This window comes from Mesoplodon densirostris, chromosome 5 (genome assembly GCF_025265405.1).
Source record: "Mesoplodon densirostris isolate mMesDen1 chromosome 5, mMesDen1 primary haplotype, whole genome shotgun sequence".
Classification (NCBI taxonomy): domain Eukaryota; kingdom Metazoa; phylum Chordata; class Mammalia; order Artiodactyla; family Ziphiidae; genus Mesoplodon; species Mesoplodon densirostris.
The window spans coordinates 148,196,629-148,221,686 of NC_082665.1; the positions used below are offsets into that span (position 1 = coordinate 148,196,629).

Below are 25,058 nucleotides of genomic sequence, written 5' to 3' on the forward strand. Positions count from 1 at the left end.
ACTGCATCAAACAAGTCCAAAGTCTATCTTGCCCCTGGACTTCCTGTTATGTGAGATAATCCATTTCCTTATTGCTTAAGAAGACAGTTTGAATCAGATTTTCTATTCTATTTGCAGGCCAAATAACCCTAATTGACCAATGATGTTTGGCCTCCTAGCTATAATTAGGGCAGCTACACTCAGAAAAGTGGGTAAGTCACCCTATTAGCCTGGAAAAGTCAAGCAGTGAGACTCTTTGTGTTCCAAGTGTTGAAAATGAAAATCTGCCAACCAGGCTAGTGTGAATAGCTAAGTATGGAAAGAGCAGGGGGTGGCGGTGGGGTGAGGACATGTTTGCATGGGGCAGACACAGAGATCAAACTCACGGTGGCTCCAGCTGCCTGGAAGAAGGCTGAGTATAGGCCTGAAAGTTGAACCCTAAAAGCTGTGACCCTGAGACCTCCTTGTGAGAGACACCATGCCCTCCATGGAGATCCCTGTTGGCCATTGTGGGACCTGCTGTGCTACAGACTTGCATCCTTTGACCAATTGGAAAGTACAGGTTGCCAACAGTGACATCGTGTGGCTATAAGATGCAATGACAAAGGCCACCAGGCCTTCCCTTCAGGTGTGTCACAGATGGATTTTCCTTTGGGAATTTTTGGATCGCTTAACCTGCTATGAGTTTTTGAAAAAGGTGGGCAGGGGCCCTATTTGTAGATTCTGAATTTACTAAAGTGATACAGAGAGGATTGAGATGATTTCCTTTTGTGGAGAAAAAGAACACTGATCATATTTGTACACTGTGGAGCCCCCCCCCCCCCTTTTTTTTTTTTACAGTTTTTACTTATATATCAGGATGCAAGAAAGTTAGGCTTGAAAAGACCCAAACAAAAGCCTTTCCATTTTATACTCTTTTTGAAAACTCATCTATGATTCCCCATCGCCTCCAGGACAAAGTCCCAGCTCCTTAGCACACCTGCTAAAGGGCTTCCTCCTCTGATTCTCCAATGATGCAACATACTCCTCAGCTTCCTCAGGAAGCCCATTATATTGGCCAATGCTTTGGGAGTTAGGTTTTTGGGGAGGGCAGATATGAGCTGTACCAAAGGAGTCCAGGTTTAATTACAGAAAAAAAAAAAAAGTAAGGTTTACTGAGCACTTGTGAACTAGGCATTATAATAACGTGCTTTGGAGTTATAATCTTAATTTGCACATGAAGTTTTCTCTAAATACTGATAGAGACAAACGGCCAAAGTAGGTGATTAAATAGTTAATTCCACTAGGGGATTGTAAGGAAAAAGTATGGGAGACCCCTGTAAGTTAATGATCACTCAAGAAAGCAGGCTTGCTTAGCAACAAAACCATGCAACAGAAGCATGACTTGCCCCAAAACAAAACAGTGGTGGCATGAGACACACATCCTGCCCAGTGAGGTCAGTAAATTAATGATTCCTACGACGTGCTTCTCTGTGCACACTAAAAACAAAAATATAAGGAAAAGGTGACATTATACTGAAACCCGAGATGATTTATCATATTTTAGTATATGTTACTGCCTTTTTGCTCATTTCCACTGCACCATGACAGTCCCAGTTCGACCATGTGGGGACAAGAAAACTCCTCCACCTGATGTGGAGGTGGAACTGATGATGGAAGCTTGATATCTACTCAAGAATGAGGAAGAAGGTGGTCTTCTTTTTTTTTGATTATAAAACTGTAGCCCACTAAGTTCTCAGAGCGGCATTCCCTTGCCCACCGGCTTTTAAGCCTCACAAGCGTCCTACTCGAATAAAACACTTCTGATCTATCACTTTGCCTCTCAATGAATTCTTTCTGTGCTGAGACATAAAGAACAGCAGGTCCTTGAACCCCCTCTCCCTCCACGCATTCCTTCGGTTTCAGTACCTTTCCTATCTGTATTGCTGGGGAACTCTTCACCATTCAGAATCATTCTTCTTATGCATCTCTCTAGGTTTGTAGTTCTCGACTTTGGCTGCACATTGGAATCACCTGGGGAGCTTTACAAACTACCAATGCCTGGGTCCTACCCAGCAGATTCTGATATGCTTAACTTGGGGTCTGAACATTGTTTTCAAAGCTCCCTAGGTGATTCTAATGTGCAGCCAGGGTTGAGACGCACTGGTCGAGGAAGACTTCAGGGACCGAGGTAAATCCTCCTTTTCTTTCCCTTCTGTGCCCTAGACACCTTTCTCTGATCATGCCTATCACACTGCACCTTAATTTCAGGGTGTATACCTATCTCCCTAACTAGATTTTGAACATCTCCAGCCAGACACTTTTGCATTTTTGGAGCTCTATGTATGGCCTCACACTTCGTGGAGATTTGGAAAACGTTTAATGGGAGGGTAAAACGTCATCAACAAACACTTATTTGCGTCCTCCAAATGCCAGGCGCTGCACCGCTCAGCCAGGTCTGCAGCCGCCACGTGGCCCGGACCTCACTTTCACCGACAGCCTCAAACGTAAATTTCTGAAGTCTTCCTGACAAATGAGGATCCAGGTAAGTGAGAGAGACAACTTGAGCCAGAGCCTATTTTCAGCTGCAATGGAAGTGCGCAGGCGCAGACGACAAAACCAGCCCCGCACACACACAGGTCTAAGTCAAAGTTAGGCCCCACCCCCAGAAGCGGAGCCAACCAGAGGGCGCGGGGCAGGCCCAGCCTCCCCGGGCGGTCCGAGAAAATCGCCCCGGCGTTTAAGCCAGAGCACAGGCAGGCCGCTCGACGCGCTCGGGCTCGATTGGCCGGCCTCCCACGGCGTGGTAACGGTGCAGAGGCGGGGCCGGAGGCCGCTGAGCCGGCGGGGCTGGGCGCGCAGTTGGAGGGCGGCGGCGGCTGAGGAAGGTGAGCGGCTCTCGGGGTGCACAGAGGCGGCGTCTGGAGCCCCTGTCAGAGGAACCCCGGGCACTGACCACACCTGCGCCCTGCGAGTGGTCAGACTGACCCTTGCTGGGGTTCCCAGAGAGGAGCAATGAAAATCCCAGTGTAAAGGCCGGGGGGAGCGGGGTGACCTGAGAAACCTGGTTCAAGTCTGGCTTCCCGCCCTTTGTGATCTTTGGCTTCCCATTTAACGTCTCAGCGCCTCAGTTTCTTCAGTTGTAGGACACAGCTGGTAATTCTTGCCCTACATGGTGGTTGAGAAGGTTAAATGAGTCAGTGAGTGTGAAGCGTGGAATGATTGCCGGCGCAGCCTGGATTCTGGATAGGTTGTAGTTACTCCGTTCGCAAGCGTCCACTAGGGCCGACCCCCTCCACTTTGCAGTTGTCAAGGTGTCTGAGAACGTCGCTTGGCTAGTGAAGGCTCGTAGCAAAAGGTGGGGGCTCCGCGGACGGGTAGAGTAGGTATCTCCTCCGGTTTATTAGGCCCATTTCAGAATCGGAGGGGCCTCATTATGCGGAGCCTAATTTGATTTTATTAAGAAAATCAATGAGGTGAAAATATTGCAGGGCTAAGAGACCCGTAACACGCAGACCAAACAGGTTTTTGTACCACTTTATTTTCTAACCGTAATAATGTTAAAACACTGGGCACGCATTACCTCTATTGGTTTCATTCCTCTGTATGAGGTTTTGTTTTGTTGTGTTGTTTTACTTTTGGTATTGCCAAGTAGACGCGGGCCTTCCCCGCCCCACTTTGGGGAAGAGGTGGCTGACTAGGGTTTTGCCCGCAGCTTCTGCTTGGAGGCGTGTTCTGACCCTTTATGTAACCTCTCGCAGGGCAGAATGATTTGGTTGAGATGAGATCCAGTGCTAATTCCGTTTCCTTATTTGCGGTAGATTCAGTTCTTTTTAGGAACGTTAAACAGCATGTTGGCATATTTTTGGAATAGAGCTTTTGCATTTAATAGACAATAGAGACCTTGAAAGCATTGGATGTTCCATTTATTACAGTAAAGTGACATATGTACTTTTGAGAAAGCTAATTGCACATTTTGATGTGACTCACTTGAGAAAGAACAGCTACTGGCCATGCTTTATCTCCAGTTTTTTTCCCCCCAAAGTAGTGAAAAATAATTACATTTTAATTTATGGTGCATGTTACAGGGGCTTCAGACCTATAAAGGGCAAGTTACCAAAGGACTCTTGGGAGACCTCAGTGCAAGGAGATAGAAATGTGTTTTGCTTCTCTGCACTTGGCTTTCTATGCCATGTACAAATGAACTCCAACCCTGCAACTCCTATTCTCACAGTCTTACTTTAGGTGTGTTGTGTCACTGATTAAAGCAAGCTGCACCTTCTGCTTTGGCTTTGGGAAGCATTGGGTCTCTTCTGACTCAGAGTTCCAGACCTATGTCCTGTTACAGCTTGTAGTGGGGTAAAGGCAGCTGCAAACTATTGGCACATTAATTTCACAGTATGGACTCCTGAAAAGGAGGGCTTGGTCACAGGTGAAATTGTGAAAGTTGTTCTCCCTGCCTTTGCTTTTTGTGTTCAGTGGTATTGTCTATCTGAGAGTACCCCTGCCAATGAGAATTATTCTACCTTTGAAGCCAGAATCAGAATTGATGCTAGATGATGATAGAATTGGACTCCCAGCTAAATGTTTCAACAGAGCAGGGACAGGAAAGATAAGGGGAAGGAAGACAAGGGTGAAGGCACGTGGTGGTGAGCATCAGAGTCCATTAGCTAATTCAGTTGTTCCAGTTTCTGTTTAGTGGTTGCCACCAGTACGACGGATGCCTGTTCTGGGAATAACACATGACCATTCTTACTAGGAGATGAACTTTGTAAGATTTGGGTCTCTTTTTCTTTTTGAAACTTAAATGAAGATCCAGTTTCAGATATGGGTGTCACTGAGTGATCATTTCATTGAGATCAACTTGAATGACCAGGTGAAAAGTGCAAGAGGAATGTGCCATGACTGAGGTATGTCTAATGTGACAGATAACTCTCTCTGGATGTTGAGAGACTGTGGAAAGGATCTACTAATTATGGAATACTATATGTATATTTCCTTTTGACCTCCTCATAATCCTGTCAGATACTTTAATTTTTTTTTTGGCCACCCCCACCACAGCATGTGGGAATCTTAGTTCCCCAACCAGGGATCGAACCCATGCCCCTGCATTGGAAGTTCAGAGTCTTAACCACTGAACTGCCAGGGAAGTCCCTCCTATCAGATTTTTTAAACTCAGTTAAGGAAACTGAAGCCCAGAGTGGTTAAATAACTTTTTAAGATAACACAGATAGCTGGTCACCAACTCTGATCACCACTTCTGTCCTGTGTGCCAGGCACTGTTCTATTTGTCCTTTCTATATTAACTTTCCTAATCTTCACAAGAACCTATGATCTAAGTACTTTTATTATCTTCATTTTATGATAAGGAAATTGAGGCACAGAGAGGTGAGTACTTTCTTGGTTGTGTGGCAGAATCCATGATTCGAACCTAGGCATTCTGGCTATACCAGCCTTCTTTTAGTTAGTATTTCCTTTCCTTTTGCTTTTATTGTTATTTAACAAAATCTTTTTATTAAAAAATGAATTTTTATTATGAAGTCAAACAAAAGAGCATACATAGAAATGTGTAGCTTAATGAATTACTAAAAGACGATACCACCCAGGTCAGGGTGAAGAACCATGCTAGCTGTGTTAAGGCTTTGCTCCATCCCAATTACAACTACTTGTGTACTCCCATTAGTAGCCATTCTTCTGACTTTTATAGTAGTTGCTTCCTTGTGTTAAAAAAAGTTTTTTCATAAATCTGTATTCTTCAGCACTATAATGCAGTCTTGTCATTAAATTTAAAAAAAATCTCTTTTAATCTGTAGGTTTTCTCCCTATTACTTTCTTTTCTTACAATTTATCTGATGAAGAACTTGGGTCATTTGACCTGTATATCCTACAGTCTGGATTTTGCAGATTGCACACTCATGTACAGTTAATTATGTTCCTCTGCCCTGGGTAATTCCCATATATTGGTAGCTGGATCCAAGACTGGATCAGACTCAGATTCAATCCCTTTGGTAATTCTCTAGGTGGTGTTTGCCAAGACCATAGGAGGTGTGGAATGTCTCATTGTTTCTCTTCTTGTTGATACTTGATGCCTATATCTGTTCATTGAAGGTTGCAAAATAGTGGTATTCTAATTCTATCATGGCTTTTTAACTTATTAGTTGGAATATTAGTCCTCTGTGTATCGTTTGAATATGCAGCAGTACAATTCCTTTAGGAAAGGCAGCATAAGTGTTTGATTCTATCCATTTATTTACCAATTTTTGAGAAAGTGAATCGGTTTTTTATCTTCTGAAGACAATTTTTTTGTTTTGTTTTTGAGACAATTCTTTTTAAAAATCTAATATAAGTATGAGGTCATGAATTGAAACATTTTATGTGTTTCAGTTCATTGCAAATATCATTATTATCAAAGCTCATGTGGTCTCATCTTTGGCTGGGGGGAACCTATTCAAGTCTATCCTTTTGATACGACCCTACTAGTCTTTAATAGCTTCCTTGTTGTCTGATATCTTAAATCAATTCTGTCCCAAATCTGAAATCATCATTTCTTCAAGAAACTCTGTTTTTTTAAAGAAGGAAATAGCATTTCAAGATCATAATCTGTATTCTAGGGGATACTGAGTCAGTCACTGTTTGAGGCCTTTCAGTAGACAGGTAGATATAAGTATCCTAGCTTTATCTGTAGTTGCACACAGAACTCTTTTCATCTTGTAAAGCTGAAACATTATACCTGTTAAACAATAACTCACCATCCCCCCAAGACCCTGGCAACCACCATTCTACTTTCTGTATAAGTGGAATCATACAGCATTTGTTTTTTTGTGATTAGCTAATGTCCTTAAAGTTCATCCATGTTGTAACGTATGTAAATATTTCCTTCCTGTTTAAGGCTGAATAATATTCCATTGTATGGATATACCATATATTGCTTATCCATTCATCTCTTGATGGAACTTGGGTTGCTTCCACATTTTAGCTATTGTGAATGCTGCTGTGAACATGGATGTACAAATATCTCTTCAAGACCCTGCTTTCAATTCTTTTGAATATACCCAGAAGTAGAATTGCTGAATCATAAGGGCAATTCTACATTTAGTTTTTTGAAGAACCACCATGCTATTTTTCACAGCAACTATACCATTTGACATTCCTACCAACAGTGCACAAGGGTTTCAATTTCTCCACATACTCACCAACATCCTCACTATCTGTTTTTTTTGATAGTAGTCCTCCTAATGGGTATGAGGTGGTATCTCATTGTAGTTTTGATTTGCATTTACCTATTGGGTAGTGATATTGAAATCGTTTTATGTGTTTATGGGCATTTTTATATATTCTTTAGATAAGTGCAAGTTCCTTGCCCATTTTTTAATCAGAATTTTTGTTGTTGAGTTTCGGGAATTCTCTATATATTCTGGATATTAATCCCTTATCACAAATGATTTGCAAATATTTTCTCCCATTACATGGATTGCCTTTTTACTCTGTTGACAGCTTTTTTATTTTTTTATTTTTTTATTTTACAAATTTAATCAGTTATACATATACATATGTTCCCCTATCCCCTCCCTTTTGCGTCTCCCTCCCGCCCTGCCTATCCCACCCCTCCAGGCGGTCACAAAGCACCGAGCTGATCTCCCTGTGCTATGCGGCTGCTTCCCACTAGCTATCTACCTTATGTTTGGTAGTGTATATATGTCCATGCCTCTCTCTCACTTCGTCACAGCTTACCCTTCCCCCTCCCCATATCCTCAAGGCCATGCTCCAGTAGGTCTGTGTCTTTATTCCTGTCTTACCCCTATGTTCTTCATGACATTTTTTTCCTTAAATTCCATATATATGTGTTAGCATACAGTATTTGTTTTTCTCTTTCTGACTTACATCACTCTGTATGACAGACTCTAGGTCCATCCACCTCACTACAAATAGACAGCTTTTTTCCTTGACAATATGTTTTGCTGCACAAAAGTTTTAAATTTTTGTGAAGTCCATTTTGTCTGTTTTTACTTTTGTTGCCTGTACCTTTGATGCCATATCCACGAAATCATTGCCAAATCCAGGATTGTGAAGCTTTTACCCTATTTTCTTCTAAGAGTTTTATAGTTTTGGCTCTTATATTTAGATCTTTGATCCATTTTGAGTTAATTTTTGTGTATGGTCTTAAGTAAGGATCCAACTTCATTCTTTTTTTTTTTTTTTTTTTTTGCGGTACGCGGGCCTCTCACTGTTGTGGCCTCTCCCATTGCGGAGCACAGGCTCCAGACGTGTAGGCTCAGCGGCCATGGCTCACGGGCCCAGCCACTCCGTGACATGTGGGATCTTCCCAGACCGGGGCATGAACCCGTGTCCCCTGCATCGGCAGGTGGACTCTCAACCACTGCGCCACCAGGGAAGCCCCAACTTCATTCTTTTTACAGTTTTCCCAGAAGAGGAAGAGACTGACCATTCCCCTTTGGATTTTTGGTACTCTTGTTGAAAACCATTTGACAATAAATGTGGGGAATTATATCTGGGCTCTTTATTCTCCTCCATTGGTCTATATGCCAATACCACTATGTTTTGATTTTTGTAGCTTTGCAGTGAGTTTTAAAAGCAGGAAGTGTGACTTCTTCAGCTTCTTTCTTCTTTTTCAAGATTGTATTGGCTATTGAGGGTCCCTTGAGATTCCCTATGTATTTTAGGATGGGTTCTCTATTTCTGCAAAAAATGTCATTGGAATTTTGCTGGGGATTACAGTGAATCTGCAGATTGCTTTAGTTAGTATTGATGTCTTAATATTAAGTCTATGATCCATGAACATAGGATATATTCCCATTTATTTATATCTGTTTAATTTCTTTGAACAGTGTTTTGTACTTTTCATTGTACAAGGCTTTCACTTCCTTGGTTAAGTTTACTGCCGTTTTTATTCATTTTTATGCTGTTGTAAATGGAGTTGTTAATTTCCTTTTTGGGTTATTCATTGTTAGTGTGTAGAAATGCACTGATTTTTATATGTTGATTTTTGTATCCTGCTACTTTGCTGAATTCATTTATTCTAACAGTTTTCTGTGTGTGTGTGTGTGTGTGTGTGTGTGTGTGTGTGTGTATTCTTTAGGGTTTTCTACATATAAAATCATATCATCTGCACATAGAGGTAATTTTACTCCTTCCTTTCCAATTTGGATGCCTTTTATTTCTATTTCTTGCTTAATTGCTTTGTGAGAACTTCCAATTCTACATGGAATAAAAAGACCTTTACACAGAAAACTATAAAACACTGATGAAAGAAATCAAAGATGACACAAACAGATGGAGAAATGTACTATGTTCTTGGATTGGAATAATCAATATTGTGAAAATGACTGTACTACCCAAAGCAATCTACAGATTCATTGCAATCCCTATCACATTACCAACGGCCTTCTTCACAGAATTAGATCAAAAAATTTTACAATTTGTATGGAAACACAAAAGACCCTGAATAGCCAAAGCAATCTTGAGAAAGAAAAACAGAGCTGGAGGAATCAGGCTCTCCAACTTCAGACTATACTACAAAGCTACAGTAATCAAGACAGTATGGTAGTGGCACAAAAACAGAACTATAGATCAATGGTACAGGATAGAAAGCCCAGAGATAAACCCATGCACCTATGGTCACCTAATCTATGACAGAGGAGGCAAGAATATACAGTGGAGAAAAGACAGCCTCTTCAATAATTGGTGCTGGGAAAACTGGACAGCTACATGTAAAAGAATGAAATTAGAGCACCATACCTAATGCCATACACAGAAGTTTTCAAAATGGATTAAAGACCTAAATAGACCAGACACTATAAAACTCTTAGAGGAAAACATAGGAAAAACACTCTGACATAAACCACAGCAAGATCTTTTTTGACCCACGTCCTAGAGTAATGAAAATAAAAACAAAAATAAACAAATGGGACCTAATTAAACTTAAAAAGCTTTTGCACAGCAAAGGAAACCATAAACAAGACAAAAAGACAACCCTCAGAATGGGAAAAAATATTTGCAAACGAAGCAACTGACAAAGGATTAATCTCCGAAATATACAAACAGCTCATGGAGCTCAATATCAAAAAAACAAACAACCCAATCAAAAATTGGGCAGAAGACCTAAATAGACATTTCTCCAAAGGAGACATACAGATGGCCAAGAGGCACGTGAAAAGATGGTCAGCGTCACTAAATTATTAGAGAAATGCAAATCAAAACTACAATGAGGTATCACCTCACACCAGTCAGAATGGCCATCATCAAAAAATCTAAAAACAGTAAATGCTGGAGAGGGTGTGGAGAAAAGGGAACCCTCTTGCACTGTTGGTGGGAATGTAAATTGATACAGCCACTATGGAGAACAGTATGGAGGTGGCTTAAAAAACTAAATATAGGACTACCATATGATCCAGCAATCCTGCTCCTGGGCATATACCCTGAGAAAACCATAATTCAAAATGACACATGTACCCCAATGTTCATTGCAGCACTATTTACAATAGCCAGGACATGGAAACAACCTAAGTGTCCAATGACAGATGAATGGATATAGAAGATGTAGTACTTATATACAATGGAATGTTAGCCATAAAAAGGAACGAAATTGGGTCATTTTTGGAGATGTGGGTGGACCTAGAGTCTGTCAACCAGAGTTAAGTAAGTCAGAAAGAGAAAAACAAATATCGTATATTAACTCATATATGTGGAATCCAGAAAAATGGTACAAATGAACCTATTTCCAGGGCAGAAATAGCGATGCAGATGTAGAGAATGGACATGTGGACGTGGTTGGGGGGAAGGGCAGGGTGGGACGAATCGGGAGATTAGGATTGACATAAATACACTACCATGTGTAAAATAGATAGCTAGTGGGGACCTGTTGTATAGCACAGGGAGCTCAGCTCCATGCTCTGTGATGACCTGGATGGGTGGGAATGGGGTGGAGTGGGAGGGAGGTCCAAGAGGGAGGGAATATATGTATACATATAGCTGATTCACTGTGTTGTACACCAGAAACTAACACAACATTGTAATGCAATTATACTCCAAAAAAAAAAAAAAGTGGTGAATGTGTACATCCTTGCCTTGTTCCTCATCTTGGAAAGCTTTCAGTCTTTCACCATTGAGTATGATGTTTGCTGTAGCTTTTTTATATATAGCTTTTATTTTGTTGAGCTAGTTTCCTTCTATTCCTAGTGTGTTGAGTATTTTTATCATGAAAGGGTGTTGGGTTTTGTCAAATGCTTTTTCTGCATCAGTTGAGATGATGTTTTTTTTTCCTTCATTCCATTAATGTAATGTAATACATTGATTTCTTTTCATATGTTGAACTATTCCAACATTCCAACTATAACTCCCACTTGGAAATGGTGTGTAATACTTTTAATACGCTGCTGAATTTGGTTTACTAGTATTTTGTTGAGGATTTTTGCATTGATGCGTGTAAGGAATATTAGTCTTTAGTTTTCTTTTCTTGTATTGTCTTTGTCTGGTTTTGATATTAGGGTAATGCTAACCTCCAGGAATGAGTTAGGAAGTGTTCCCTCCTCTTTAATTTTTTGGAAAAGTTTGAGAAGGATTGCTAGTAGTTCTTTAAATGTTTTGGTAGAATTTCTCGGTGAAGCCACCAGGTCCAAGGCTTTTCTTTGTTTGGAGTCTTTTGATTACTGATGCAATCTCCTTACTAGTTATAGGTGGTACTGAGATTTTCTATTTCTTTGTGATTCAGTCTTGGTAAGTTTTGTGTTTCTAGGAATTTATCCATTTCATTTTGGTTGTCTAATTTGTTGGCATACCATTGTTCATAGTATTGTTTTATACTTTAAATTTCTGTATAATTGATAGTAATGTCCCCACTTTCATTTCTGATTTTAATAATTTGAATCTTCTCTTTTTTCTGTTCATCTAGCTAAACATTTGTCATTTTTATTGATCTTTTCAGCTGTCTTTCATTGACTTCCTCTATTGCTTTCCTATTCTCTATTTCCTTTGTTTCTGCTCTAATTAATCTTTATTATTTTCTTTCCTTTGCTAGCTTTGGGTTTAGTTTGTTATTCTTTCTCTAGTTTCTTAAGTTGTAAAGTTAGGTTGTTAATTTGAGACCTTTCACATTTTTTAATGTAAACTTTTATAGCTATAAATTTTCCCCTTAGCACTGCTTTCACTGTGTCCCGTAAGTTTTGTGTTTTCATTCTCATTAATATCTTTTTTTTTTTAAATTTAGGGGTGAAGTGTTTCTATATTTACTTTATTTATTTATTTATTTTTTATTAGTTTCTGCTTTATAACAAAGTGAATCAGTCATACATATACATCTGTTCCCACATCCCTTCCCTCATGCATCTCCCTCCCTCCCACCCTCCCCATCCCACCCCTCCAGGTGGTCACAAAGCACCGAGCTGATCTCCCTGTGCTCTGCGGCTGCTTCCCACTATATATCTACCTTACGTTTGGTAGTGTATATATGTCCATGCCTCTCTTTCGCTTTGTCACAGCTTACCCTTCCCCCTCCCCATATCCTCAAGTCCATTTTCAAGTAGGTCTGTGTCTTTATTCCCGTTTTACCCCTAGGTTCTTCATGACATTTTTTTTTAAAATTCCATATATATGTGTTAGCATACGGTATTTGTCTTTCTATTTCTGACTTACTTCACTCTGTATGACAGACTCTAGGTCCATCCACCTCATTACAAATAGCTCAGTTTCGTTTCTTTTTATGGCTGAGTAATATTCCATTGTATATATGTGCCACATCTTCTTTATCCATTCATCCGATGATGGACACTTAGGTTGTTTCCAGCTCCGGGCTATTGTGCAAGTTTCTTTTTTTTTGTTTGTTTGTTTGTTTGTTTTGTTTTGCGGTACGTGGGCCTCTCACTGCTGTGGCCTCTCCCATTGCAGAGCACAGGCTCTGGATGCGCAGGCTCAGCGGCCATGGCTCACTGGCCCAGCCGCTCCATGGCATGTGGGATCTTCCCGGACCGGGGCACGAACCCGTGTCCCCTGCATCGGCAGGCGGACTCTCAACCACTGCGCCACCAGGGAAGCCCCCGGGCTATTGTGAATAGAACTGCAATGAACATTTTGGTACATGTTGCTTTTTGAATTATGGTTTTCTCAGGGTATATGCCCAGTAGTGGGATTGCTGGGTCATATGGTAGTTCTATTTTTAGTTTTTTAAGGAACCTCCATTCTGTTCTCCATAGTGGCTGTACCAATTCACATTCCCACCAGCAGTGCAAGAGTGTTCCCTTTTCTCCACACCCTCTCCAGCATTTATTGTTTCTAGATTTCTTGATGATGGCCATTCTGACTGGTGTGAGATGATATCTCATTGTAGTTTTGATTTGCATTTCTCTAATGATTAATGATGTTGAGCATTCTTTCATGTGTTTGTTGGCAGTCTGTATATCTTCTTTGAAGAAATGCCTATTTAAGTCTTCTGCCCATTTTTGGATTGGGTTGTTTGTTTTTTTGCTATTGAGCTGCATGAGCTGTTTATAAATTTTGGAGATTAATCCTTTGTCAGTTGCTTCATTTGCAAATATTTTCTCCCATTCTGAGGGTTGTCTTTTCATCTTTTTTATAGTTTCCTTTGCTCTGCAAAAGCTTTTCAGTTTCATTAAGTTCATCATTTTATTTTTGGTTTTCTTTCCATTTCTCTAGGAGGTGGGTCCAAAAGGATCTTGCTGTGATTTATGTCATAGAGTGTTCTGCCTATGTTTTCCTCTAAGAGTTTGATAGTTTCTGGCCTTACATTTAGGTCTTTAATCCATTTTGAGCTTATTTTTGTGTATGGTGTTAGGGAATGATCTAATCTCATACTTTTACGTGTCCCTGTCCAGTTTTCCCAGCACCACTTATTGAAGAGACTGTCCTTTCTCCACTGTACATTCCTGCCTCCTTTATCAAAGATAAGGTGACCATATGTGCGTGGATTTATCTCTGGGCTTTCTATCCTGTTCCATTGATCTATCTTGCTGTTTTTGTGCCAGTACCACACTGTCTTGATTACTGTAGCTTTGTAGTATAGTCTGAAGTCAGGGAGCCTGATTCCTCCAGCTCCGTTTTTCGTTCTCAAGATTGCTTTGGCTATTCGGGGTCTTTTGTGTTTCTATACAAATTGTGAAATTTTTTTGTTCTTGTTCTGTGAAAAATGCCAGTGGTAGTTTGATAGGGATTGCATTGAATCTGTAGATTGCTTTGGGTAGTAGAGTCATTTTCACAATGTTGATTCTTCCAATCCAAGAACATGGTACATCTCTCCATCTATTTGTATCATCTTTAATTTCTTTCATCAGTGTCTTATAATTTTCTGCATACAGGTCTTTTGTCTCCTTAGGTAGGTTTATTCCTAAATATTTTATTCTTTTTGTTGCAGTGGTACATGGGAGTGTTTCCTTGATTTCACTTTCAGATTTTTCATCATTAGTGTACAGGAATGCCAGAGATTTCTGTGCATTAATTTTGTATCCTGCTACTTTACCAAATTCATTGATTAGCTCTAGTAGTTTTCTGGTAGCATCTTTAGGATTCTCTATGTATAGTATCATGTCATCTGCAAACAGTGACAGCTTTACTTCTTCTTTTCCGATTTGGATTCCTTTTATTTCCTTTTCTTCTCTGATTGCTGTGACTAAAACTTCCAAAACTAAGTTGAATAAGAGTGGTGAGAGTGGGCAGCCTTGTCTTGTTCCTGATCTTAGTGGAAATGGTTTCAGTTTTTCACCATTGAGGACAGTGTTGGCTGTGGGTTTGTCATATATGGCCTTTATTATGTTGAGGAAAGTTCCCTCTATGCCTACTTTCTGCAGGGTTTTTATCATAAATGGGTGTTGAATTTTGTTGAAAACTTTCTCTGCATCTATTAAGATGATCATATGGTTTTTCTCCTTCAACTTGTTAATATGGTGTATCACATTGATTGATTTGCGTATATTGAAGAATCCTTGCATTCGTGGAATAAACCCCACTTGATTATGGTGTATGATCCTTTTAATGTGCTGTTGGATTCTGTTTGCTAGTATTTTGTTGAGGATTTTTGCATCTATGTTCATCAGTGATATTGGCCTGTAGTTTTCTTTCTTTCTGACATCCTTGCCTGGTTTTGGTATCAAGGTGATGGTGGCCTCATAGAATGAGTTTGGGAGTGTTCCTTCCTCTGAAATTGTTTGGAAGAGTTTGAGAAGGATGGGTGTTAGCTCTTCTCTAAATGTTTGATAGAATTCGCCTGTGAAGCCATCTGGTCCTGGGCTTTAGTTTGTTGGAAGATTTTTAATCACAGTTTCAATTTCAGTGCTTGTGATTGGTCTATTCATATTTTCTATTTCTTCCTGAGTCAGTCTTGGCAGGTTGTGCATTTCTAAGAATTTGTCCATTTCTTCCAGGTTGTCCATTTTATTGGCATAGAGTTGCTTGTAGTAATCTCTCATGGTCTTTTGTATTTCTGCAGGGTCAGTTGTTACTTCTCCTTTTTCATTTCTAATTCTATTGATTTGAGTCTTCTCCCTTTTTTTCTTGATGAGTCTGGCCAATGGTTTGTCTATTTTGTTTATCTTCTTAAAGAACTAGCTTTTAGTTTTATTGATCTTTGCTATCGTTTCCTTCATTTCTTTTTCATTTATTTCTGATCTGATCTTTATGATTTCTTTCCTTCTACTAGCTTTGGGGGTTTTTTGTTCTTCTTTCTCTAATTGCTTTAGATGCAGGGTCAGGTTGTTTGCTCGAGATGTTTCCTGTTTCTTAAGGTGGGATTGTATTGCTATAAACTTCCCCCTTAGAACTGCTTTTGCTGCGTCCCATAGGTTTTGGGTCGTCGTGTCTCCATTGTCATTTGTTTCTAGGTATTTTTTAATTTCCTCTTTGATTTCTTCAGTGATCACTTCGTTATTGAGTAGTGTATTGTTTAGCCTCCATGTGTTTGTATTTTTTACAGATCTTTTCCTGTAATTGATGTCTAGTCTCATAGCATTGTGGTCGGAAAAGATACTTGATACAATTTCAATTTTCTTAAATTTACCAAGGCTTGATTTGTGACCCAAGATATGATCTATCCTGGAGAATGTTCCATGAGCACTTGAGAAAAATGTGTATTCTGTTGTTTTTGGATGGAATGTCCTATAAATATCAATTAAGTCCATCTTGTTTAATGTATCATTTAAAGCTTGTGTTTCCTTATTTATTTTCATTTTGGATGATCTGTCCATTGGTGAAAGTGGGGTGTTAAAGTCCCCTACTATGATTGTGTTACTGTCGATTTCCCCTTTTATGGCTGTTAGTATTTGCCTTATGTATTGAGGTGCTCCTATGTTGGGTGCATAAATATTTACAATTGTTATATCTTCTTCTTGGATCGATCCCTTGATCATTATGTAGTATCCTTCTTTGTCTCTTCTAATAGTCTTTATTTTAAAGTCTATTTTGTCTGATATAAGAATTGCTACTCCAGCTTTCTTTTGATTTCCATTTGCATGGAATATCTTTTTCCATCCCCTTACTTTCAATCTGTATGTGTCTCTAGGTCTGAAGTGGGTCTCTTGTAGACAGCATATATATGGGTCTTGTTTTTGTATCCATTCAGCCAATCTGTGTCTTTTGGTGGGAGCATTTAGTCCACTTACATTTAAGGTAATTATTGATATGTATGTTCCTATTCCCATTTCCTTAACTGCTTTGGGTTCGTTATTGTAGGTATATTCCTTCTGTTGTGTTTCTTGCCTAGAGAAGTTCCTTTAGCATTTGTTGTAAAGCTGGTTTGGTGGTGCTGAACTCTCTCAGCTTTTGCTTGTCTGTAAAGGTTTTAATTTCTCCATCAAATCTGAATGAGATCCTTGCTGGGTAGAGTAATCTTGGTTGCAGGTTTCTCTCCTTCATCACTTTAATTATGTCCTGCCACCCCCTTCTGGCTTGTAGAGTTTCTGCTGAGAGATCAGCTGTTAACCTGCTGGGGATTCCCTTGTGTGTTATTTGTTTTTTTTCCCTTGCTGCTTTTAATATGATTTCTTTGTGTTTAATTTTTGACAGTTTGATTAATATGTGTTTTGGCGTATTTCTCCTTGGATTTATTCTGTATGGGACTCTCTGTGCCTCCTGGACTTGATTAACTATTTCCTTTCCCATATTAGGGAAGTTTTCAACTATAATCTCTTCAAATATTTTCTCAGTCCCTTTCTTTTTCTCTTCTTCTTCTGGAACCCCTATAATTCAAATGTTGGTGCGTTTAATGTTTTCCCAGCGGTCTCTGAGACTGTCCTCTGTTCTTTTCATTCTTTTTTCTTTATTTTGCTGTGCAGCAGTTATTTCCACTATTTTATCTTCCACCTCACTTATCCGTTCTTCTGCCTCAGTTATTCTGCTATTGATCCCATCTAGAGTATTTTTCATTTCATTTATTGTGTTTTTAATCGATGCTTGATTCATCTTTAGTTCTTCTAGGTCCTTGTTAACTGTTTCTTGCATTTTGTCTATTTCCAAGATTTTGGATCTTGGAAATAGAATCTTGGATCATCTTTAATATCATTATTCTGAATTCTTTTTCAGGTAGACTGCCTATTACCTCTTCATTTGTTAGGTCTGGTAGGTTTTTATCTTGCTCCTTCACCTGCTGTGTGTTTTTCTGTCTTCTCATTTTGCTTATGTTACTGTGTTTGGGGTCTCCTTTTTGCAGGCTGCAGATTCGTAGTTCCTGTTGTTTTTGGTGTCTGTCCCCAGTGGCCAAGGTTGTTTCAGTAGGTTGTGTGGGCTTCCTGGTGGGGGGGACTAGAGCCTGTGTTCTGGTGGTTGAGGCTCGATCTTGTCTTTCTGGTGGGCAGGTCCACATCTGGTGGTGTGTTTTGGGGTGCCTGTGGCCTTATTATGTTTTTAGGCAGCCTCTCTGTTAATGGTTGGGGTTGTGTTCCTGCCTTGCTAGTTGCTTGGCATAGGGTGACCAGCACTGTAGTTTGCTGGTCGTTGACTGAACCTGGGTGCTGGTGTTGAGATCGAGATCTCTGGGAGATTTTCGCTACTTGATATTATGTGGAGCCTGGAGGTCTCTTGTGGACCCGTGTCCTGAAGTTGGCTCTCCCACTTCAGAGGCACAGCACTGACTCCTGGCTGCAGCACCAAGAGCCTTTCATCTACCCGGCTCAGAATAAAAGGGGGAAAAAGTAGAAAGAAAGAATTAGTAGAAGAAAGAAAGAGAGAAAGAAAGGAAGAAGGAAAGAAAGGAAGGAAGGAAGGAAGAAAGGAGGGAGGGAGGAAGGATGGAAAGAAAGAAAGAAAGGAGGGAGAGAGGGAGGAATGAAAGAAAAAGGAAGAGTGAATGGAAGAAGGGAGGGAGGAAGGAAGGAAAGAAAGAAAGACAGGAGGGAGGGAGGGAGGAAGGAAAGAAAAAGAAAGTGAAAGGAAGAGGGGTGGGAGGGAGGGAGGAAGGAAAGAAAGACAGGAAGGAGGGAGGAAGGAAAGAAAAAGAAAGAGTGAAAGGAAGAAGGGAGGGAGGGAGGAACGAAAGAAAGAGAGAAAGAAGGAAAGGAGGGGCGGAGGGAGGGAGGGAGGAAGGGAAGGTAGGAAAAAAAGAAAGAGCAGGTAAAGTAAAATAGAATAAAGTATGAAATATAGTAGCGTTATTAAAATTTAAAAGTAATTATTGAAAAAAAAAACGGACCGATAGAACCCTGGGACATATGGTGGAAGCAAAGCTATACAGAGAGAATCTTACACAGAAGAATACACATGCACATTCACAAAAGGAGAGCAGGGGGAAAAATCAAAAATCTTGCTCTCCAAGTCCACCTCCTCAATTTGGGTTACTTCGTTGTAAAAAGAGGAAAAGGGAGAGAAGTCTGAAATCTTGCTAAGTCCACCTCCTTAATTTGGGATAATTCGTTGTAAAAAGAGGAAAAGGGGGGAAAGTCTTAAATCTTGTCCTCAAAGTCCCCTTCCTCAATTTGGGATGACTCGCTGTCTATTCATGCACTCCACAGACGCAGGGCACATCAAGTGGACCGTGGAGCTTTAATCCGCTGCCTCCGAGGCTGCACAGAGAGATTTCCCTGTCTCTGCTCCCACAGCTCCCGGGTCTCAGCCTTGGACCGGCCCCGCCTCTGCGCGTAGGTCGCCGGAGGGCGTCCGTTCTTCGCTCAAACAGGACGGGTTTAAAGGAGCCGCTGATTCGGGGGCTCTGGCTCACTCAGGCAGAGGGGAGGGAGGGGCGCGCAGTGTGGGGCGGGCCTGCGGCGGCAGAGACCGGCGTGACGTTGCACCAGACCGAAGCGCTCCGTTTGCTTTCCCAGGAAAGCCGTCCCCGGGTTCCGGGACCCCGGCAGTGGCGGGGTGCACAGGCCCCCCGGAAGGCGGGGCGGACAGTGACCCGCGCTCGCACACAGGCCCCGCGGCGCCGGCAGCAGCAGCAGCCCCAGCGTCCCACGCCCGTCTCCGGGGTCCGCGCCTTTAGCCGCGGCTCGCTCCCGTCTCCGGCGCTTCCCCAAGCAGCCCTCTTAATGCCCTCTCCTCGCGCACCAGGAAACAAAAGGGAAGAAAAAGCCTCTTGCCTCTTCGGCAGCTCCAGACCCTTTCCCTGGACTCCCTCCGGGCTAGCCGTGGTGCACTAACCCCTTCAGGCTCTCTTCCTGCCGCCAGCCCCAGTCCTCTCCCTGCGCTCCGACTGAAACCCGATACCCGAGCCTCAGCTCCCAGCCTCGCCCGCCCCGGCGGCCGAGCAGACAAGCCTCTCGGGCTGGTGTGTGCCTGAGGGCACCGATCCTCTGTGCCGGAATCTCTCCGCTTTGCCCTCCGCACCCCTGTTGCTGTGCTCTCCTCCGCTACTCCGAAGCTTTCCCCCTCCGCCACCTGCAGTCTCCGCCCGCGAAGGGGCTTCTAGTGTGTGGAAACCTTTCCTCCTTCACGGCTCCCTCCCACTGGTGCAGGTCCCGTCCCTATCCTATTGTCTCTGTTTATTCTTTTTTTCTTTTGCCCTATCCAGGTATGTGGGGAGTTTCTTGCCTTTTGGGGGGTCTGAGGTCTTCTGTCAGCGTTCAGTAGGTGTTCTGTAGGAGTTGTTCCACGTGTAGATGAATTTCTGATGTATCTGTGGGGAGGAAGGTGATCTCCGTGTCTTACTCTTCCGCCATCTTCCCAGGGTCCCCCCATTTTCATTAATATCTTAAGTATTTTCTAATTTCTCTTGTGATTTCTTCTTTCATCCATTGGTTATTTACAAATGTTTGTTTAATTTTTATAAATTTATGAATTTTTGTTTTATTTATGTTATTGATTTCTAACTTCATCCATTTGTGGTGACTTAGTCTGTGGCCTAACATATAGTCTATCCTGGAAAATGTTCCATGTGCACTTGGAAGACTGTGTATTCTGTAGTTGTTGGGTAGAGTGTTGTTGTTGTTGTTGTTGTTTTTGGCCACACCACGCAGCTTGTGGGATCTTAGTTCCCTGACCAGGGATCAAACCCGTGCTCACTGCAGTGGAAGCACAGAGTCCTAACCACTGGACCACCAGGGAATTCCCCAGAGTGTTTTTATAAATCTATTAGATCTGGTTGGTTTACTGTGTCACATCCTGTTTTGTTACTTTTCTTCCTGTTTCATTACTTTTCTTCTATCTGGTTGTTCTATCTATTATTGAGAATGGGGTGTTAAAGTCTCCAACTACTATTGTAGAACTCTTTCTTCCTTCAGTTCTGTCCAATTTTACTTCATATGTTTTAGTGATCTGTTATTAAGTGCGTAAGTGTTTGTAACTGTTATATATTCTTGCTGTATTGAATCTTTTATTAATATGTAATGTCCTTCTTTGTCTCTAGTAACCTTTTTTGATTTAAAGTCTATTTTGTCTGATACTAATATAGCTACCCTTGCTTTCTCTTGGTTATTATTTTCATGGAATATCTTTTACCATCCTTTCACTTTTCAACGTCTTTGTGTTGCTGGATCTAAAGTGGGTCCTGTTTTAGATACATGTAGTTGGATTTCTTAAATTCATTCTGCCATTCTCTCAGGAGTTTAACCCATTTACATTTAAAATGATTACTCACAGGGATTATTTCTGTCATTTTGCTATTGTTTGTAATATCTTATGGCTTTTTTTCCCCCTCATTTCCTGTATTACTGTCTTTTGGTGTTTAGTTGATTTTTTTGTAGTGAAATGTTTTTCTCTTCACTTTTCTCATTTCCTTTTCTATATATTTTATCACTGTTTTCTTTGCAGTTACCATGGAGATTACATTTAACATTATAAATTATAACACTCCCCCACCTCTTTTAGTTGTCGATGTTGCACAATTACATCTTTATACATGTGTGCCCCAAAACATAAATTAATAATTATTTTAAATTAATTTAGTCTCATTTATTTTTTATTTATCTTTATTTTTGGCTGCATTGGATTTTCGTTGCTGTGCGCGGGCTTTCTGTAGTTGCGAAGAGTGGGGGCTACTCATCATTGCAGTGCGCAGGATTCTCCTTGCAGTGGCTTCTTTTGTTGCAGAGCACAGGCTCTAGGTGTGCGGGCTTCAGTAGTTGTGGCTCACAGGCTCTAGAGTGCAGACTCAGTATTTGTGGTGCACGGGCTTAGTTGCTCCGCGGCATGTGAAATCTTCCCAGACCAGGGCTCGAACCCATGTCCCCTGCATTGGCAGGCAGATTCTTAACCACTGCACCACCAGGGAAGACCCTAGTCTCCTAAATTAGGTGGAAAATGAGATGTGACATTACATACCAAAGTTACAATAATATTAGCTTTTAGACTAATGATTGTTTTTTAAAAAATTATCTGTTTCTTAACACAATATTGACTGGAGACTTATTAATGTGTCTTTTGTTACCCAAATGTTATTGACTGGAGATGTATCAATATGTTTTTAGAGAGTGATACAATTTAACATCACTGTGCCAAGCTGTTAGAACTTAAAATTGATCAAAGGTTCTTTTTACAACTTATGATTGTCATTATCATTCACATTTTGCTCCTTTAGGTTTTTGTTCCAATCTTGTGTATATTATAAATGCAATTTTATTATGGTAAAATTTTCAAAAATGACGCGTCATGAAATTTTGAGTGAAGAAGAATTTTTCAATGAATTTATGCAGATTCTTTCTCTGATTTTCCAAGTGACGTATATACTAGTGTCACAGAAGATGATAGTCTAAATCAGGACCATATTCTGAAGAACTATGTGAATATTAGGCCAACGAAAAGGCAAAAAACCTTAGTGATTGATTCTGATACAGAAAGTGAAAATGAAGCTCATGGTGCTGGAGAATGCTCCTTTGCTTCTACAGAAGAGTGGATTGAAGACAACATTTCACGAAAATTAGAAGACTTACAGATGTGTCAGGTGTAACTATTGAGTGTAATAACCTGCAAAGTGTTAGTGAAATAACAGAATTAATTTTTGGTAACTACTTTTTCGAGTTAGTCACTTCTCAGACAAACTTGTATCACCAACAGAATGAAAAATCATATAAAAAGTGTGGTAAAGCTTCAAAATGGACTGATGTAACTGATAGTGACATGAAGAAGTTTCTTGGATTAATAATTTTGGTGGGGCAAATAAGAAAGTCACACTGGAAAGAATATTGGTTGATTGATCCCTTACTTTGAAACACCTATCTTTCCAAAGATTATGATGAGAAGAAGGTTTGAACAAATAATGACGTTTCTTCACTTGAACGATAACCCAGAAACTCCACTTCCTGCAGACAGAATTTCAAAAGTTAAACCTCTTTTGGATTATTTTCTACCAAAATTTCAATCGATCTATAATACCCAAACAAGAGCTATCACTTGATGAGGCAATCATAAAGTGGAGAGGATGGCTCAGTTTCAAAACCTATAATCCCGGAAAACTTACAAAATATGAAATTTTGGTCAGGATGGTTAGTGAAAGTGAAATCGGATATCTGTGCAACCTTGAGATTTACACAGGTGAAGGAAAGAAACTGCAAGAAACAATATTATGGGTCCTACAACCTTATCTTGATTTATGGCACCATATTTACTAAGACAATTATTACAACAGTGTGTCCACATCTGAAATATTGTTGAAAAGTAAAACCAGAGTTTGTGGGACCATAGGAGAGAATTGTGGTCTACCAAATGAATTAAAGGAGAAATCTAAAAATCTACAGGGGGAGAAATGACATTCTTACAGAAGGGAGAAGTGATTCTTATATGGAAAGACAAGAAGCTAGTCCGCATGGTGACAACTATTCATGGTGCCTCCATAACATCTACAGGAAAGGAAGACAGGAGGACTGGCCATCAGATAAGTAAGCCTACTTGTGTATTAGAGTATAACGTATGAACATAGTTGATTGATCCAATCAATATCTGGCAAACTTCAGTATCCTCTGGAAAACTTGAAAATGGTGTAAGAAAGTGGGTTTCTATTTGAGTAATTGCAGTTTATTCAGTGCATTTAAAATTTATTGTAGCCTTAAGGCACAGAATAAAATTACTTACAAGCAGTTTTTGTTAGCAGTAACTAGAGAATGGGTAACTGACCATTCTGGTGAATGTAGTGGTAGTCCTGCGCCTGGTCCTTCTTGTGGCATTTCTAAAGGAGTCCCTGCACAAAGATCCACCTTGTCAACTCTCAGGTAAAATAAAAGAACATATCCTAGAGGAAATAATCCCCACAGGACTAAAAAAAAAAATGCTACCAGAAAGTGTAGAGTCTGCTCTTCCAGGGGAAAGTGCAATGAAACATGGTGTATTTGTAATAAATGTTCTGTTCCCCTGCACAGAGGTGCCTGCTAAACTCCCTGTCACACTCTAACGAAATAATAGAATGCTTTAGTAAGACATGTACAAAGTTTCAAATAAATACATTAAGTGCAAAAAAAGTTGTTGATATTTACTCAAACACGGGTGTTTCTGTATTCACTTGCATAACAAATTGATGGCCACAGACGTTAGTTTCTACAAAAATCCCCTGGTCAGTAATGTGTTAAATCATGTAGAAAACAAAAAGTGGAGTTACACATCTTTGTCATAATAATAGTAGCTTTTATAATTGCCCATGTATTTACCATGCCATTTACTTTTGCTGAGAGCTTTAGTTTTTCATATGGCTTCAATTTACTGTCTAGTGTCCTTTGATTTCAACCTGAAAGACTCCCTTTACCATTTCTTGTAGGGCAGGTCTAATGGTAACGAACTACTTCAGCTTTTGTTTATCTGAGAATGTCTTAATTTTGTTCTGTCTTTTGAAGGACAGTTTTGCCAGATATGGGATTCTTGATCGACAATTTCTTTCTTTCAGCACTTTGAATGTATCATCTCACTACCTTCTGGACTCCAAAGTTTCTGTTGAGAAATATGCTGGTAATCTTATTGATGATTCCTTGTACGTGATATGTCACTTCTCCCTTGCTGCTTTCAAGATTCTCTCTTTGTCTGTGTCTTTCAAAAGTTTGATTATAATACTTCCTGGTGTAGGTCTCTCTGAGTTTACCTTTCTTGGAGTTTGTTGAGCTTCTTGAATATACATATTTGTATCTTTCAACAAATTTGGGAAGTTTTCAGCCATCATTTCTTTAAATATTCTCTCTGCCACTCTCCCTTTTCTCCTTCTAGGACTCCCACAGTTTGTATGTTGGCCTGCTTGATGGTGTCTCACAGGTCCTTTAGGCACTGTTCACTTTTTAAAAAATATATTTATATATTTATTTATTTATTTGGCTGTGTCGGATCTGTTTTTTTCTCTTTTACATGTTTATTGTAGTATAATTGCTTCACAATGGTGTGTTAGTTTCTGCTTTATAACAAAGTGAATCAGTTATACATATACATCTGTTCCCATATCCCTTCCCTCTTGTGTCTCCCTCCCTCCTACCCTCCCTATCCCACCCCTCCAGGCAGTCACAAAGCACCGATCTGATCTCCCTGTGCTATGCATTTGGCTGTGTCGGGTCTTAGCTGCGGCAAGTGGGATCTTTTGTTGCAGTGTACGGGCTCTTCTTTGCAGTATGCAGGCTTGTGGCATTTGGGCTTCTCTCTAGTTGTGGTGCGTGGGCTCCAAAGCACCGTGGGCTCTGTAGTTGTGGCACTTTGGCTCTCTAGTTGCGGCACGCAGGCTTAGTTGCCCTGCAGCATGTGGGATCTTA

The 25,058-nt window shown here is 40.5% G+C and overlaps 1 protein-coding gene across 6 annotated transcripts in view; it reads left to right on the top strand.

Annotated features, from left to right (window-relative positions):
- Positions 1 to 2,779: 2,779 nt before the first annotated feature.
- Positions 2,780 to 25,058, top strand: part of CEP70 (centrosomal protein 70) — a 93,355-nt gene continuing 71,076 nt past the window's right edge. For 3 of the 6 annotated variants that reach the window (XM_060099620.1, XM_060099623.1, XM_060099626.1), the window contains exons 1-2: positions 2,804 to 2,846; positions 4,772 to 4,868. In XM_060099620.1, coding sequence (XP_059955603.1) covers positions 4,860 to 4,868 — 9 coding nt within the window. In that variant the 5' untranslated portion in view covers positions 2,804 to 2,846; positions 4,772 to 4,859. Of the gene's footprint in view, positions 2,847 to 4,646; positions 4,869 to 25,058 lie in introns of all 6 variants that reach the window. The other 3 variants (XM_060099621.1, XM_060099622.1, XM_060099625.1) reach the window with 3 other exon arrangements.